Source organism: Stomoxys calcitrans, chromosome 1, assembly GCF_963082655.1.
Source record: "Stomoxys calcitrans chromosome 1, idStoCalc2.1, whole genome shotgun sequence".
Classification (NCBI taxonomy): domain Eukaryota; kingdom Metazoa; phylum Arthropoda; class Insecta; order Diptera; family Muscidae; genus Stomoxys; species Stomoxys calcitrans.
In genome coordinates, this window is record NC_081552.1 from 28,261,420 (window position 1) to 28,278,502 (window position 17,083).

The 17,083-nt window shown below is 38.3% G+C and overlaps 3 protein-coding genes across 4 annotated transcripts in view; 2 read left to right on the top strand and 1 right to left on the bottom strand.

The window, feature by feature from the left end:
* The first annotated feature begins 26 nt into the window (after window positions 1-26).
* On the top strand, window positions 27-1,027 carry LOC106094351 (distal membrane-arm assembly complex protein 2). Its single transcript, XM_013261560.2, has one exon. The coding sequence runs from the start codon at window positions 106-108 to the stop codon at window positions 955-957; it is 852 nt and encodes a 283-aa protein (XP_013117014.2). The 5' UTR covers window positions 27-105; the 3' UTR covers window positions 958-1,027.
* Window positions 1,028-1,065: 38 nt separating this feature from the next.
* LOC106094353 (coiled-coil-helix-coiled-coil-helix domain-containing protein 7) lies at window positions 1,066-1,692 on the bottom strand. Its single transcript, XM_013261562.2, has 3 exons — window positions 1,580-1,692; window positions 1,339-1,437; window positions 1,066-1,271 (listed from the first exon to the last, which is right to left on the bottom strand). The coding sequence occupies exons 1-3, from the start codon at window positions 1,622-1,624 to the stop codon at window positions 1,164-1,166; spliced, it is 252 nt and encodes an 83-aa protein (XP_013117016.1). The 5' UTR covers window positions 1,625-1,692; the 3' UTR covers window positions 1,066-1,163.
* Window positions 1,693-5,565: 3,873 nt separating this feature from the next.
* LOC106094354 (rho GDP-dissociation inhibitor 1) overlaps window positions 5,566-17,083 on the top strand; it is a 48,277-nt gene continuing 36,759 nt past the window's right edge. Inside the window, exon 1 of one of the 2 annotated variants that reach the window (XM_059360557.1) lies at window positions 5,566-5,765. The gene's annotated coding sequence lies outside the window, so the exon portion shown is untranslated. The remainder of the gene's footprint in view (window positions 5,766-17,083) is intronic. The other variant, XM_059360562.1, reaches the window with a different exon arrangement.

The following is a 17,083-nucleotide window of genomic DNA, read 5'->3' on the forward strand; positions in this document are numbered from 1 at the left end:
AAACATATGTTGTAGCCTAAAGGACAGCATTGTAAATGGCAGCACTTTTTAATAAATTATTTAATTTATCTTTAGTGGCTAGACACTATATAAAATCGAAATATTATGTTAAAAGTTTACTCACGGATCTTGCAACAGTCCTCCAGACGTTCCTTAACACTCTCCGCCCGCCGCCTTAATGAAATCACCAATGAGAACGAGCCCCGAGAGTCTGCCGTACTAAAGAAAATCCGCGAGGAACAAATGCGTGACAAGGCTGCCTTAAAATGGCGAAAAACTAATGAGGAATCCGGAGATATTGATACAAAACTTAAGTATTTTGCCAATAATGAACAAAGCTCGGACTTTATATTGCTCATGCAGAAGCCTTTGGAACTTAACCCCAAGAAGTGGAAGGACATGTGGGACAAGAGAAAGGAAAAGAATGAACGTCATATGCAAAAGTTCATGTCCGAACGTCATGAAATTTTGGGTCCTGATCTAGCAACAGCTCATTTCATTTTGCATCGTGGTGGTTCGATTAAGTTTGTCAATGCCCAGCAATGGACTCGGTCTAATGAGGATGGCGATGTCAAATTACCTAGTCGTTATGATGCCAACTTTAAACTGGAAGGCATACGATGTGACAATATGCGTTTATTTTATGAGGGATTGGAAAATATACGCTGGCTGGAACACCTGAAATTTGCCTCATTTCATAATGTTCCCACTTTTGATGATTGGTGTTTGGATCGCTTTTCCGGCTCACAATGCGATAAATTAGAAGTATTAGACATATCAGGAACGAATTGCACAGTAAGAGGCCTCTCCTGTATCTACCGCCTGAGCAACTTACAACTTTTAATTGTTAATGATCCCAAGGAAACTTTGGAATATGAGTTAACCTGTGCCATGCTGGAGGAGGCTTTGCCCAAACTGAAAATTGTCAATTCATTGTCTGTTCACAATTTGCAGTAGTATTTAAGAAAGTTTTGTAGAAAAGAAAGAAAATGTAGCTATTTACAATAAATTATTAGCAAACATTTAAGTTTTTCATATCATTTTTTTGTGTTAAGTTCTCATAGATAAGCTTTAGATGATTTTTTTTTAATTTTTAAAAGGTCTTATAGAAAAATAATATGGAGGTATTTACAATATATTCTATGAAACATATAATTCTTATATCATTTAGGCCTAGTTTTCATATATTCTGCTTTAATTGCTTCTCTTTCCTCAACTGGTGGCAAATAGGGGGCGATTCCTTTAGCGCGTCGATCGGAGCGTACTTTATGCTAAAGGAAGAGAATTCGAGTAAATATGGGTATGCATTTCGTAGCATTATTAAGGACCAAAACTTACCCAGAAATCCTTGCAGTTTTTATAGTTTGCAAAATAAACTTCACAAGCTTCTCTATCGAAATTGTTTTTATTCAGGCATTTGTAGGACAGTTCTTGTTCCTTTGTAATAAATTATTATATTAGCATTTAACTCAAAAATAAATGAAATTGAAAAATCTCCGGTATGCACTTTTCACGAGTATATTGGTATAGGGGCTCTTTTATGAACTCCAAACATACAGCAGGAAAATCAAATATTTACCTTCAAACAGGGATTATCCCTTTCGGCATCAGGATTTCGTGGCATTTTCTTAATTGTAAATTTAAAATTTTTAGTAAAATTATATAAATATTAGGCTGCTGTAAATATAAATAAAAACATATGGTAAAAACTAATCAAACTTGGTATCACTTTTCAACAAAAAAAAAAGACATTGTTAATGGAACGCTTACACTAGAAAGACGAATCATTTAATACTTAACGAGTACTCTGTTCGTATTTTCACATAAAGGATGTGTGTCGAATGGTAACGAAGTTGTAGGGATAGTAAATATATGAAGTTAAGAGTGGTGAATAATTTTTGAGTAGCCCAGGGGCTAGTAAGATTTTTGACAAAACAGCAAACAGTAGAATTCACACATGCTTCATCTAGAAGCTGCCCACATTGAATAATATCCATATTTTTGTATGTACCATCAAGCAAGAGGATTTCCGCTTTGGGTTTGTCAGCATTTATAAGTTTAAAACGCTTAATCCTGTTAATGCTTTTCAGCCTTCTGCAGAGGAAGACTAATTTTGAAGCAGCAGCGTTAAGATAGTCATTTATCAAATTTTATGTGCCCCGGTAATAATGTGCCATTATGAGATCGCGTGTATATACAGAATTAAATTTCACAAGAACGGATTTGCCTTTTAAAATATAGCAACAATGTTGTATATCAAGCGGACTAAGTTCTATATTACATATCGCTGCAATTTTTATCACCAGCTGTCTTAAGTCTTTAATCCCATCTGGCAAGCCATTTATTACAATGTTAGCTCTATTCAATCTTCTTTGTTATATATCAGAGTGCATTTGAAAATCACAAATCTCATTAGCACGATTACTATCCAAGTGCTTACATATGTCATAACTGTTTTTAAGCTCTTGCACTATCAGTTGCATTTTATTGTTAAATTCAGCATGAGAGGCTTCAATAACCTCACACATTTTGGACTGAAAATTCTTGACTTGCTCCTGAAGCTTAGCCTTATAATGGTCTTGCCACTTTTCTAAAGAAATGTTATATTCTGCACAGCACTTACGAAGCTCAGAATTAAAATCAGGCACAACAGTATTATCATCCAATAAGGCAGAGGAAGTTGTACCTTGGTGATCTTTAAGCACGCTATATGGAAAGCGTACAACCAAAACTGCATCCCGTAACTGCAAGATTACATTTAGGGCATTTATAAACTTTTCTTTTTGGAGCCATATTTAGTAGTTAATTGAAAATTTCTAGCTCAAAAACAGCAACAACAAATGGCGCAAAACAGCAATAGCTGCCGTTGTTATACAAACGCAGTATAAATTAAATTAAACTCCTCAATCGAACAGAATTCCAAAATTCCTTCAATAGATCAAGACTTCGCGTAATTTATTTATGATGATTTGACAAAATTTAGCTACATTTATGAGCAATATTCAATATTATAAAGGGTGATTTTTTTGAGGTTAGGATTTTCATGCATTAGTATTTGACAGATCACGTGGGATTTCAGACATGGTGTCAAAGAGAAAGATGCTCAGTATGCTTTGACATTTCATCATGAATAGACTTACTAACGAGCAACGCTTGCAAATCATTGAATTTTATTACCAAAATCAGTGTTCGGTTCGAAATGTGTTCAAATTTTGGCAAATTTTGTTCAGCGATGAGGCTCATTTCTGGTTGAATGGCTACGTAAATAAGCAAAATTGCCGCATTTGGAATGAAGAGCAACCAGAAGCCGTTCAAGAACTGCCCATGCATCCCGAAAAATGCACTGTTTGGTGTGGTTTGTACGCTGGTGGAATCATTGGACCGTATTTTTTCAAAGATGCTGTTGGACGCAACGTTACGGTGAATGAACACATTTCGAACCGAACACTGATTTTGGTAATAAAATTCAATGATTTGCAAGCGTTGCTCGTTAGTAAGTCTATTCATGATGAAATGTCAAAGCATACTGAGCATCTTTCTCTTTGACACCATGTCTGAAATCCCACGTGATCTGTCAAATACTAATGCATGAAAATCCTCACCTCAAAAAAATCACCCTTTACAATTTTTTTCGCGAGCTTACTTTTTTACATGTTACACATTGCAGGGTTGCCAACATTCTGGCAACCTAACTATTGAGTTGCCCAAAAAGTAATTTCGGATTTTTTAAAAGAAAGTAAATGCATTTTTAAAAAAACTTAGAATGAACTTTAATCAAATATACTTTTTTTACACTTTTTTTCTAAAGCAAGTTAAAAGTAACAGCTGATAATTGACAGAAGAAAGAATGCAATTACAGAGTCACAAGCTGTGAAAAAAATTGTCAACGCCGACTATATGAAAAATCCGCAATTACTTTTTGGGCAACCTTGGAAGCAGCTCAAAATATACCACACCCTTCCAATCCCACCAAACAGACAGCATAACCTTCTTTTGGTGGATATCAGCCTTTGAAGTGGTTTGAGCTGGTTCACCATGCCTGGACCATGATCGTTTTCGACTAACGTTGTTGTAAACAATCCATTTTTCATCTCCAGTTATGATTTGTTTTAAAAACGGATCGAATTGATTGCGTTTAAGGTGCATATCACAAGCGTTGATTCGGTTTGTTAAATGAATTTCTTTCAATACATGTGATACCCATATTAAAATTGACGCCAAACAAACAAATGTAAACAAAATTTCGCGCACTTTTTTCTAAAGCAAGCTAAAAGTGACAGCTGATAACTGACAGAAGAAAGAATGCAATTACAGAGTCACAAGCCGTTAAAAAAATTTGTCAACGCCGACTATATTACTACAATACTATATTACTTTTTGGGCAACCCAATATTTGAGGGTTATTATGGGGCGTCCGCTACACAGTTGGCCCCTAATGTTGATATCAGATACGTGGTCTACTCCCACATATCTTTAATTTGAGCCCCTCATTTCCATAGTCGGCAAACATGACCGGCTTGGGGAGTGTTTTGTGGGATGGGCGGCCACTCAATGAGTTGGCCTTGAAAATATATATCGGATTCGTGTTCCACTTTAAAAACCCTCTTATTGGAGCCTTATATTGCACTAGTCAGAAAATACTTACTATTTAGGTGGTGTTGTGGGGGTGGGGTGGCCCCATAGACACTTTTCCCGAATATTGATATCAAATTCGTGCTTTACTCCCAAAGACATTTCATTTGAGTCCCATATTGTCGTGATTGGTCTAAATATATGTTTGGTAGGTTTTAAAGTAGGGCATCCTCCCTAGGTACCCCATCCGAAATTTGAATACCAAATTTTTATCTTTAGGGTACTATATGAGAGTACACAAAATTTCGCTTAAATCGCACCACCTATTTCCGAGATCTAGCGTTTCTGAAAATTAGGGTAAGGTGGAGGGTCTGCCCCCCTTCGTGTGTTTAGTTCTTACCTATACCACACACAACCAAAACTCGTTGACAGATAGTGCACTTCGCGAGAAAAATTTTGTAATCCGCTGTTTACGGTATGGCTGTGTTTATCGGGACAATAAGTCGCTAACCGGCACCCATCTGCCGGTTAAGGTTTATCGTTAGGATAAGCAATAAGCATATATTCAGAAAACCAAATGCCTTTAACCAGATAAATATCGATGCGATAAATTATAAACAGAGAATGAGAAACCCGGCAAATGACAAATGGATTGTGGAATAAATATGTAACTTTTTCGATTAAATCAAATTTTTATTTCATCAAACATACATGAAGACACATATCTATAAAAAAAGTGCAATACATATGAGAATACATTCCGATTAGAACGCGCTCTATTCGTATACGACGTATATAAGACGTTATGAATACAAAAAGTGACAGCTCATGTGACATGTGATCGTGTATTGGCAGCTTTACTACCATATTGGTGTATACTGTAAAACAAATACCAAATACCGAATATAACGGGCAAAGGAATGACAACTTGAATTATCTCTGTGGTATCATTCCGAATAGAATGTTCATTTCAATTTATCCCGTTTCATTGTTTCATACGCGTTTCATTTCACGTGAGGGTCGTGTTTTTCTGATTTCGATTTGTTGATTAATTCTATTTTTTCACGTTAGGAGAGAACAAGAATTTTCCTTATAATTTCTTTTTAAGTGCGACATACATTTTATTTCGAGTGAAAACAACACGAAAACAAGTGTTTAATATACTTTTTTAACTTCTTCCGAAGAACAAAAAGGTAAGTGCCGATAAAAATAAAAAAAATTGACTTCGTGTGTGTACGTGAATGTGGAAGAGGTATTAAAAACCAGTAAAGAAAAGCAAGGGTTGGGGATAAGAAAGAATTGAAAATCTGGAGAATATTGGAAATTTTGTACGACAATCGCAAGTAGATAATGTGTACCAATAGTGCCCTTAATCATTGATAAAATGGTAATTTTATCAAGTAAATTCATTAAACATATTAAAATATGAAATAGCATGGCTGCCGCAAAAAAGGGTGGGGACCCTCTAGACGAGAAAGAAGTCTTTGCGCCATGACAATGCTACCTACCCACAAGCGCAAATAGAAAAGTTTACTTTTTTTTGGTAAAAGGTCTCTTTAAAAAAGGGGAACAATAAATAGCAAGGAGACGTACATGCATACATTTTCTTCACGATTTATTTGTTATTGGAGGTTTTATTAAACGTCATTGTTTGTCGTTGTTTTGCTATAAATGGTAACCGAGCGCAGTCATTTTCCATTTTGTTGAACGACATTATTTGCATCTACCACAATAATCATCATCGTTAAAAGTTAAATTTAAAATTCCATACACATACCCACAACAGTTTGCTTATCGCCCTGTGTCTGGGCTTTCTTGTTTTTTTTTTTTTTTTTTTTGTGGTATACAAGTATGACTGACTGTGTGTGCATGTTTGTCTCGTTTTTGAAAAGTTGTATCACCTCGCTCTCTTGGGAGCTACCAGTACAATGTATCGCCCTTTATCCAAATCAAAAATATCCTGTGGTGTCCGAACGTATGTGTGATTCACTGCCCACATTTTTACATTTCTCGTTTGAATGACATTTCCTTTCAATTCTGCATTCTCCCCTCTATTATGGATAGGTCGTCGTCCACATAGGCTGCATGCTTTCTTTTACATTGTCTTTGGCCTTTAGGCTCTACTCCTTTTCAAATTCATTCATTGGTTCTCTTCTCCATTTATTTTCTCCGATAGAAATCCCACAAAAACTTCACATGCCGGTTGTTATTGTTATTGTTGCTGTTGTTATTACTTTTTTCTTCCCCCCTATGATTCATACTTGTATTTGACGTTGTGTAAATCTTGTCATTATTTTTTGTTGTATTATCTTCAAATTCACAGTAAACAAATTGGGCAACTCTGCCCCTTCATTCACAAAGTATCATTAGTGTTGCCATAAGCATTACGTATTCTAACAGAGTTTATTTGGGAGCAATGTTAATATACATATATATGTGTATATATGTATATTAACCTGCAGCACAGAGACCGTCCAGTTGGTTTGTTTCGTCTGTTTGCACTCTTCTACTTTATTTTTATTTTTGTTTTACTTATTTGTTTTTTTTTTTTTTTATTAATGCTTATTTTTATACCCACCACCACAGAATAGGGGGTATAAACATATCCATTTTCGACCCTACAAAGTATATATATTTCGGATCGGCGTAAAATTCTAAGGCGATTTAACGATGTCCGTGTGTCTGTCCGTCTGTCGGTCCGTCTGTTGTAATAACTCTACAGGCACAGATATGTCTTTTTGCTGCACGCATGTTAAGTTCTTGAACGGGCCAAATCGGACCATATTTGGATATATCGGCCATATAGACTGATCTCCCGATAAAGCCCATAAAAGCTTTATTTATTACCCGATTTAACTGAACTATATTCACGGAATATATCCGGTTAAGTGTTTGAAACCCATTAAAGCTGTATTTATTATCCGATTTCGATAAAATTTGAAACAGTAAGTTGTTTAGGCCTCCCGACATCCGACTCAAATATGGTTTAGATCGGACAATATTTGGATATAGCTGCCATTTAGACCGATCTGCCAATTAAGGGTCTGAAGCTGAATTTATTACCCGATTTCGCTTTAATTTGAAACAGTGAGTTGTTTTTAACCTTCCGACATCTGAATAAAAAAATGGTGGGTGTACTCTAAAGATCTAGAACTCGTCATTTCGAAAAGGCTACCCGACAACTGTAGTGTGTATCGAGCGGAGATCCTTGCAATTAAGGAAGTGGTGGAATGGCTAAGATATAATGTCATAACGACGATTGGCATAAATATCTTCTCAGTCAGCCATTAAATCCCTGCTGAACGTATTTCTGAACACAAAAACCGACCTCGACTGTAGCAGATCTCTCAACGAGATGGATGAACAGCTTAAAATTCACCTGTTTTGGGTGCCGGGCCACACAGATATCCCAGGGAATCCTAAAGCGGATGAGCTTGCAAGACTAGGGACTGCCCTACACATTCCAGGGATACTGGAATCTGTGGGTATGCCTTTAGCGACATGTAAGCTAAGTTTTTAGGAACAGGCCCGAAGGACAACGAATGATGGATGGTCACAAAGAGGGGGCTGTGAGCATTCCAAAACTATGTGGCCTAATCTAGACTTGAAGAGGTCCCCTGCTTTGCTGTCATTGGCTAGAACAGATGTGTCAGTCATTGTGTCCGTCAAGACAGGTAACTGTCTAATCGGAAAACATGCTCACAGACTGGAGGTTGCCAGCAACGACTTTTGCAGAAGCTGTGAGGACATCCACACAAGCTGGAACATTAAGGTTCGATCTGGGTGGTGTTCATGCTGTCACGAGAAGCTTAGCTGCGAGCTACCGGGCGGGTCCATAGATTGCGGATAGTGGAATGCTCCATACGGAGTGCAATTGTGCAATTGCGCCCAATCAGCGGTATCGAGTGGAGAGTCTCAGTGAGAGGTCGGGTGGCACTGACTCTTGCACAAATACCGAGTGCCTATGATACTCGATATGACAAGGCGAGTTATTGGCGCCTTTAAATAACCAATGGCCACCATGTTCCTGCGGCGATCGGTCCTTTGGACCGGAACGAGCTTGCTCACCCACAGGAGCTTGACGAAGATCGCCATCTCCACATGAAAATGTGGTTACAACAACAACATCTATGTGAGTCTGATGGCAGACTGCCACTTAAACCTAACCTTACCCATATAGATATAGCGGCCATATAGACCGATGTTGCAATTTAAGGTCTAAATCCCACAATATTGTGTATTATAAAATTTTATACTATTTCACTTTTATTTTCATTTAGTTTTAATATATTTTTTACATTTTTTTAAATATTTTTTTTCTTCATTAACCAGCTCGGACCAATGCGCTTTTATTTCTTGCTTCCATTTCAAAACAAAACAACAAAAACCCTTTAAAGAGTCTTAGAAATTGTGGTGTGTTAAATGTATTAGGGCTGCAATGATCCCGATTTCGCCTTTTGCACTTTTTTTATACCCATTACCGAAGGATGGGGGTATATTCATTATGTCATTCCATTTGCAACACATTGAAATATCAATTTCCGACCCTATAAGTACATATGTTCTTGATCGTCATAAAAATCTAAGACGATCATGTCCGCCTGTCTGTTGAAATCACGCTACAGTCTTTAAAAATAGAGATATTGAGCTGAAACTTTGCACAGATTCCTTTTTGTCCATAGGCAGGTTAAGATAGAAGATGGACTATATCGGACTATATCTTGATATAGCCCCCATATAGACCGATCCGGCGATTTAGGGTCTTAGACCCATAAAAGCCACATTTATTATCCGATTTTGCTTAAATTTGGGACTTTCCCAACTTTCGGCGACATCGAGTTGTAAGTTGTGTCAGGGCCTTCGCCACCTTCTTCAATTTGGCCCAGATTTGTCCAGATTTGGTTGTAGCTGCCATATAGACCGATCTCTCGATTTAAGGTTTTGGGCCCATAAAAAGCGCATTTATTGTCCGATTACGCCGAAATTTGGGACAGTGAGTTGTGTTAGGCTCTTCGACAGCCTTCTTCAGTTTGGCCCAGATCGGTTCAGATTTGGATATAGCTGCCATATAGACCGATCTCTCGATTTAAGGTTTTGGGCCCATAAAAAGCGCATTTATTGTCCGATTACGCCGAAATTTGGGACAGTGAGTTGTGTTAGGCTCTTCGACAGCCTTCTGCAGTTTGGCCCAGACCGGTTAAGATTTGGATATATCTGCCATATAGACCGATCTATCGATTTAAGGTTTTGGGCCTATAAAAGGCGCATTTATAGTCCGATGTCGCCGAAAGTTGGGAAAGCGAGTTGTGTTACGGCCTTCGACATCCTTCTTCAATTTGTCACAGAACGGTCCAGATTTGAATATAGCTGCCATATAGAGCGATCTCTCGATTTAGGGTTTTGGGCCCATAAAAAGAGCATTTATTGTCCGATGTCGCCGGAATTCGGGACAGTGAGTTGTGTTAGGCTCTTCGACAGCCTTCTTCAGTTTGGCCCAGATCGGTTCAGATTTGGATATTACTGCCATATAGACCGATCGCTCGATTTAGGGTTTTGAGACTATAAAAGGCGCATTTATTGTCCGATGTCGCCGAAATTTGGGATACTGAGTTGTGTTACGGCCTTCGACATCCTTCTTCAATTTGGCCCAGATCGGTTCAGATTTGGATATAGCTGCCATACAGACCGATCGCTCGATTTAAGGTTTTGGGCCCATAAAAAGAGCATTTATAATCCAATTTCGCTGAAATTTGACACACTGACTTATGTTAGGCTTTTCCGTGTAGTATATGGTTCAGATCGGTCTATATTTGGATGTAGCTACCATAAAGACCAATACTTTGTTCTACAAAGTTGAACAATGACTTGTACTTCTTAGACCACTCAATGTCCGTGCCGAATTTGGTCCGATTTAGACCGATCTGCCGATTAAGTCTTTAAATTTTGAATCGGTAAGTTGTTTTAAGCCTTCCGGCATCCGACTCAAATATGATTCTAATCAAGCGTTTTACAAACACAGGATTTTATATATAAATCTTGCGCTGTTTCTATATGTCACTTCAACATTATCTAAAGAGTTTGGTAGAAATCGGTTCAGATTTAGATATAGCTCCAATATATATGTTCGTCCGATTTTGAGAAAATTTGCAATAAAGTGCTAATTTGTTAACAGGCTTTCTCGAAATATAGCAAAAGGAATTTTCTCTTGACTCTCGATATTACTGGTGAATTTCATAGAAATTAGTTCAGAAATGTTGCCATTTGTCAACAGTATTACATTTAGCTTTACTCGAAATTTGATACGGGTAGTTTAATAATCCGTCTGAAAACATCCGTAGAGGTCCATCAAATTCAAATACTGCTTCAAATACTTGTTATACCCACCACCGTAGGATAGGGGGAGTATTCATTTAGTCATTCTGTTTGCAACACATCGAAATATCAATTTCCGGCCCTACAAAGTATATATATTTCGGATCGTCGTACGACTATTTAACGATGTCCGTGTGTCTGTCCGTCTGTCTGTTGTAATCACTCTACAGCCTTCAAAAATTGAGATATTGAGCTGAAATTTGGCACAGATACGTCTTTCCGATGCACGTTGGTGTTGGTTAAGTTCTTGAACGGCCCATATTTGGATATAGCTGCTATATAGACTGATCTGCCGATAAAGGTCTAATGCCCATAATTGCTTTATTTTTTATTCGAATTCGCTGAATTTGAAACAGCGAGTAGTTTAAGGCTTCCCGATGTCTGACCCAAATATGGTTCGGATCGGACTATATATATAGCTGCCATACATACCGATCTGCCGATAAAGCCCATAAAAGCTTTATTTATTACCCGATTTAGCTGAAATTTGAAACAGTGGGTTATTTTCGGCCTGCCGACATCTGACCTAAATATGGTTCAGATCGGACTATATTTATATATATAGCTGTCATATAGACCGATCTGCCGATAAAACGTCTGAAAGCACTATTTATCACCCGATTTCGCTGAAATTTGAAACAGTGGGTAGTTTTAGGTCTCCCGACAACCTTCCCAATAAGGTTCGGATCGGACTATATTTAGATATAGCTGCCATACAGACCGATCTCCCGATAAAGGGTCTGAAGCCATTAAAAGCTTTATTTATTACCCGATTTTTTTGAAATTTGAAATACAAAATTCAACAGTGATTTATATTGATTAGACCACTCAATGTCCGTGCCGAATTTGGGTGCATAAGTTATCCAATTTTCACCGGATTGTGACGAAAGGGGGTTTACATATATATACCCGAGGTGGTGGGTATCCAAAATTCGGCTCAGCCGAACTTAATTCTTTTTTACTTGTTTTATAATTATTTTTGGAGTTTTTCATTTATTTTATATATTTGTTTATTTATTTTATATATTTGTTTATTTATTTTATATTAGCTGGACGGGGCCCGCTCCGCTGCGCCTTCTTTGACTTTATATGGGACAAAATTATCCTTTGAATATTTATTTTTGACAATAAAGAGCTTTGAGTGAAATACCATGCTACGAAAATAGTATGTGTATATAGCTTGAGAAACAGCATAACAATATAAATGTCTTTATCTGAATTCCATATGATCATTATTCGTCTATGACTTCGCTCGGAGGGTTTATAGTCATTTAAGTTTGGATGTTAAAGACTTATTTTAGCTTAAAAGACTTTATTGGAGCCCGATATTCTCATATGGATTTTGGTAGTGGGAAGTGCCCCAGGGTGGTGGTTGGTGGGTTAAGGGGGTGGTGTGCACCCCCAGAAACGTGGTCCCGTAAGTGGGTATGAATTTCGTGCCCTACTCCCAAATACCTTTCATTTGAGCCCCAAAATTGCAAAGATCGGTAGATATCTATGTCCAATTTAGGGATGTTTTGTGGGGTGACGTGGGCCCCCAGACACTTAGTCCTGAAAAAATATTAGCATCGTGCTCTACCCTCAAAAACTATTTTCTAAACCCCATATTGCCATTAGTTTATGGGATGAGGCGTCTCCCAGACCATTGGCCCCAAATTGTTAATTATACTCCCAAATACCTTTATTTGAGGCCCATATTGCATCGGTTTGTGGGTTGTTTTTGGGGAAAGGGTAGACACCCAGAAAATTGTTTCCGGAAGTGGGTACCAATTTCGTGCTCTACTCCCCAATATCTTTCACTTGAGCCCCACCTTGACATGGTTTTGGAGAGTGAGGTGGTCGCCCAAACACTTGAAAATTTATCAGCATCTTGCTCTACTCTCAAATATCATTTATTTGAACCCCAGATTGCCATTGGCCTCAAAATTGGAAATCAAATACATTCGCTAATCTTAAATATCTTTTATTCAAACCCTTTACTGCAAAAGTCATGAAATATGTCCAGTTGGGGGTATGGGCCCTAAGAACTATCAATATCGAGCTCCACTCTCTTTAAGACCCAAATTGTCATGGTGAGCAAATATGTCCTATTTGCGGGTGGGACGTCGGTTAGACAGTTGGTCCCGAATGTTCATATCACATTCGTAGTCTACTCCTAATTACCTTTAATTTGTCGAGAAACATGACCGTTTTGGGGGCTGTTTTGAGGGATGGGGAGGCCACTCAGTGACTTGGCGCTGAAAATATATATTAGATTCTTGTTCTACTCTAAAATTCGTCTTATTTGAGCCCCTTATTGCAATGGTCAGCAAATACGTCCTATTTGGGTTGTTTTATGGGGTTGCCCATAAACACTTTTTCCCGAATATTGATATCACATTCATGCTTTACTCCCAAAGACTTTTCATTTGAGCCCTATATTGCTATGGCCGTAAATTTTTCACCTTTGGGGGGTGTTTTGGGAAAGGGGTGGGCCCCCAGAAACTTCGTCCCACATTTGGATATCAAATTCATAATCTACTCGCAAATACCATTCATTTGAGTCCCATATTGCCATTGTCAGTAAATATGTCCGATTTAGGGGGGTTTTGGGGGTTGGGGTGGTCTCCCCAACAACTTGGTCCGACAATTGGATATCAGATACGTTTTCTACTCTTAAATACCTTTCATTTGAGTCCCATATTGTCGTGATTGGACTATATATATATATATATTTGGTAGGCTTTGGGGGTGGGTCGGCCCCCTAGGTATCCCATCCGAAATTTGGATACCAAACTTTTGTTTGGAGGTTACTATAAGAGAGCACACAAAATTTCTGTTAAATCACACGACCCATCTCTGATATCTGGCATTTCTGAAAATTAGGGTAAAGGGGAGGGTCCGCCACCAAATAAATTTTACTTATTATACCCTCCACCATAAGATGGGGGGTATACTAATTTCGTCATTCTGTTTGTAACTACTCGAAATATTCGTCTGTGACCCCATAAAGTATATATATTCTTGATCGTCGTGAAATTTAATGTCGATCTAGCCATGTCCGTCCGTCCGTCCGTCTGTCTGTCGAAAGCACGCTAACTTCCGAAGGAGTAAAGCTAGCCGCTTGAAATTTTGCACAAATACTTCTTATTAGTGTAGGTCGGTTGGTATTGTAAATGGGCCATATTGGTCCATGTTTTGATATAGCTGCCATATAAACCGATCTTGGGTCTTCTTGAGCCTCTAGAGTGCACAATTCTTATCCGATTGGAATGAAATTTTGCACGACGTGTTTTGCTATGATATCCAACAACTGTGCCAAGTATAGTTCAAATCGGTCCATAACCTGATATAGCTGCCATATCAACCGATCTTGGGTCTTGACTTCTTGAGCCTCTAGCGTGCGCAATTTTTATCCGATCAGAGTGAAATTTTGCACGACGTGTTTTGTTATGATATCCATCAACTGTGCCAAGTATGGTTCAAATCGGTCCATAACCTGATATAGCTGCCATATAAACCGATCTTGGGTCTTGACTTCTTGAGCCTCTAGAGTGCGCAATTCTTATCCGATTAAAATGAGATTTTGCACGACGTGTTTTGTTATTATATCCAACAACTGTGCTAAGTATGGTTCACATCGGTCCATAACCTGATATAGCTGCCATATAAACCGATCTTGGGTCTTGACTTCTTGAGCCTCTAGCGTGCGCAATTCTTATCCGATCAGAGTGAAATTTTGCACGACGTGTTTTGTTATGATATCCAACAACTGTGCCAAGTATGGTTCAAATCGGTCCATAACCTGATATAGCTGCCATATAAACCGATCTTGGGTCTTGACTTCTTGAGCCTCTAGAGGGCGCAATTCTTATCCGATTGGAGTGGAATTTCGCACGACGTGTTTTGTTATGATACCCAACAACTGTGCCAAGTATGGTTGAAATCGGTCCATAACCTGATATAGCTGTCATATAAACATATCTGGGGATTTGACTTCTTGAGCTTCTAGAGGGCGCAATTCATATCCGATTTGGCTGAAATTTAGCATGACGTATTTTGTTTTTACTTTCAACAACTGTGTCGAATAAGGGTTAAATCGGTTCATAACCTGATATAGCTGCCATATAAACCGATCTGGGATCTTGACTTCTTGACCCCTAGAGGTCGCAATTATTATCCGATATGCCTGAAATTTAGTACGATGGATCCTCTCATGACCATCAACAAACGTGTTTATTATGGTCTGAATCGGTCTATAGCCCGATACAGATCCCATATAAATCGTTCTCTCTATTTTACTTCGTGAGCCCCAATGGGCGCAATTCTTATACGAATTGGCTGGAATTTTACACACGTCTCCAACATATAATTTAATTGTGGTCCGAACCGGACCCTATCTTGATATCGTTTTAATAGCAGGGCAACTCTTTTCTTATATCCTTTTTTTTGCCTAAGAAGAGATGCCGGGAAAAGAACTCGACAAATGCGATCCATGGTGGAGGGTATATAAGATTCGGCCCGGCCGAACTTAGCACGCTTTTACTTGTTTTTTATTATTTTTATTTTTTTTGTTCATTCTTTTTGTGTCTTCAATTTGCTACCTTACTTAACACATGAATTTGGCAACTCTGTTTTGTGGCTCACAGTGTAATGACAGCGTGTGGCCTTCGTTTTTTGTTTTTGTTATTGACGTTGCCTTTGCCAGTTTGTCATATTTAGCAGGTCAAGTGCGGTTTAAAGCGAAGGCGGTGGGTGGTTGGTTGGAAAAAGGTGGCATCTGTGGGTCAAGTTCTATTCTCTCAAAACAAATGCCGCACACACATTTTATGAGGTAGCTTGTAAAGGCTATCAGGTTTCTTTGGTGGTGGACAAAAATAGCAACATCGGCGGCCACTGTCAACAAAGCGACGTCCACAGAAATGTTAATGAGGCACATAAATGATGGAAAGAAGGAAAAAAAGGAGGAAAGTAAAAAAAGCGATAACATAAACCCGAAGTGGTGGGGAAAATCACACAATGTATTCAATTTCCAGATATTTTCGAAGGTCATTACAAAATCGAACAAAACGTATACGATAATAGCGCAAGTGGAAAAGTGGTGAAACAACTTTTAAGTGTTACCATAATTAAAACGGTCGCACAAAGAGATCAGGTAACATGGCGGGAAGTAAAACGATAGCCATTTGCCTGACACCATCATCATATACGTTGTTTTTGTGCAAAGATCAAAGAGGGTCAGGCGATGCGATTTTTTTTGCGAGTGTTTTGAAAATATTTGGAACTTTCCTTGGACTTGAGCTAGTTGACAGTTGAGGAAATGCTGCAATCTAACATCTTTGTTCCATGTGGGTAATTAGCAGAATTCCAAATAGTGCAAATCATTGGGAATCTTCAAAAACTGAATTCCGCCGTGTGGCACACGGCTTTAAACATGATATACCGGTAGATAGTCTCAAGAACGAAAAGTTAACGTTAAGCTGGGATCAAATTGCCGAATATGATAGTCAAAAGATCAAGTTTACCCGATAACTATTGAAACAAATACTTAAATGAAACAAATGATTTACACTCGTTTATGTCACAGTCTAGAAGAAGGCGACTAAAACTTCAACTCGAGATAGCTTGTGTTCTATATACAGTTTAAGCCAAAACCTTAGCACCCCCTCAGTACACTTTTATACCTACCACCGAAGGATGGGGGTATATTCATTTCATTTTGCCATTTCGTTTGCAACACATCGAAATATCCATTTCCGACCCTATAAAGGATATACAATATATTCTTGATCAGCGTAAAAATCTAAGACGATCTAGCCATGTCCGTCCGTCTGTCTGTTGAAATCACGCCACAGTCTTTAAAAATAGAGATATTTAGCTGAAACTTTGCACGGATGCTTTTTTTGTCCAAAAGCAGGTTAAGTTCGAAGATGGGCTATATCGGACTATATCTTGATATAGCCCCCATATAGACCGATCGGCCGATTTAGGGTCTTAAGCCCATAAAAGTCACATTTATTATCCGATTTTGCTGAAGTTTGGGACAGTGAGTTGTGTTAGGCCCTTCGACATCCTTCTTCAATTTAGCCCAGATCGGTCCAGATTTGGAGATAGCTGCCATAAAAACCAATCCGCCGATTTAGGGTCTTAGGTCCTTAGA

What these genes read in the sequence shown, in the direction of transcription:
- LOC106094351 (XM_013261560.2), top strand. Translation starts at nt 106, where the DNA reads ATGTTAAAAGTTTACTCACGGATCTTGCAACAGTCCTCCAGACGTTCC.
- LOC106094353 (XM_013261562.2), bottom strand. Translation starts at nt 1,624, where the DNA reads ATGCCACGAAATCCTGATGCCGAAAGGGATAATCCCTGTTTGAAG. An exon ending in GGGATAATCCCTGTTTGAAG is followed by an intron (nt 1,438 to 1,579) that starts GTAAATATTTGA and finishes TTTATTACAAAG; the next exon opens with GAACAAGAACTGTCCTACAA. An exon ending in AAAACTGCAAGGATTTCTGG is followed by an intron (nt 1,272 to 1,338) that starts GTAAGTTTTGGT and finishes CTCTTCCTTTAG; the next exon opens with CATAAAGTACGCTCCGATCG.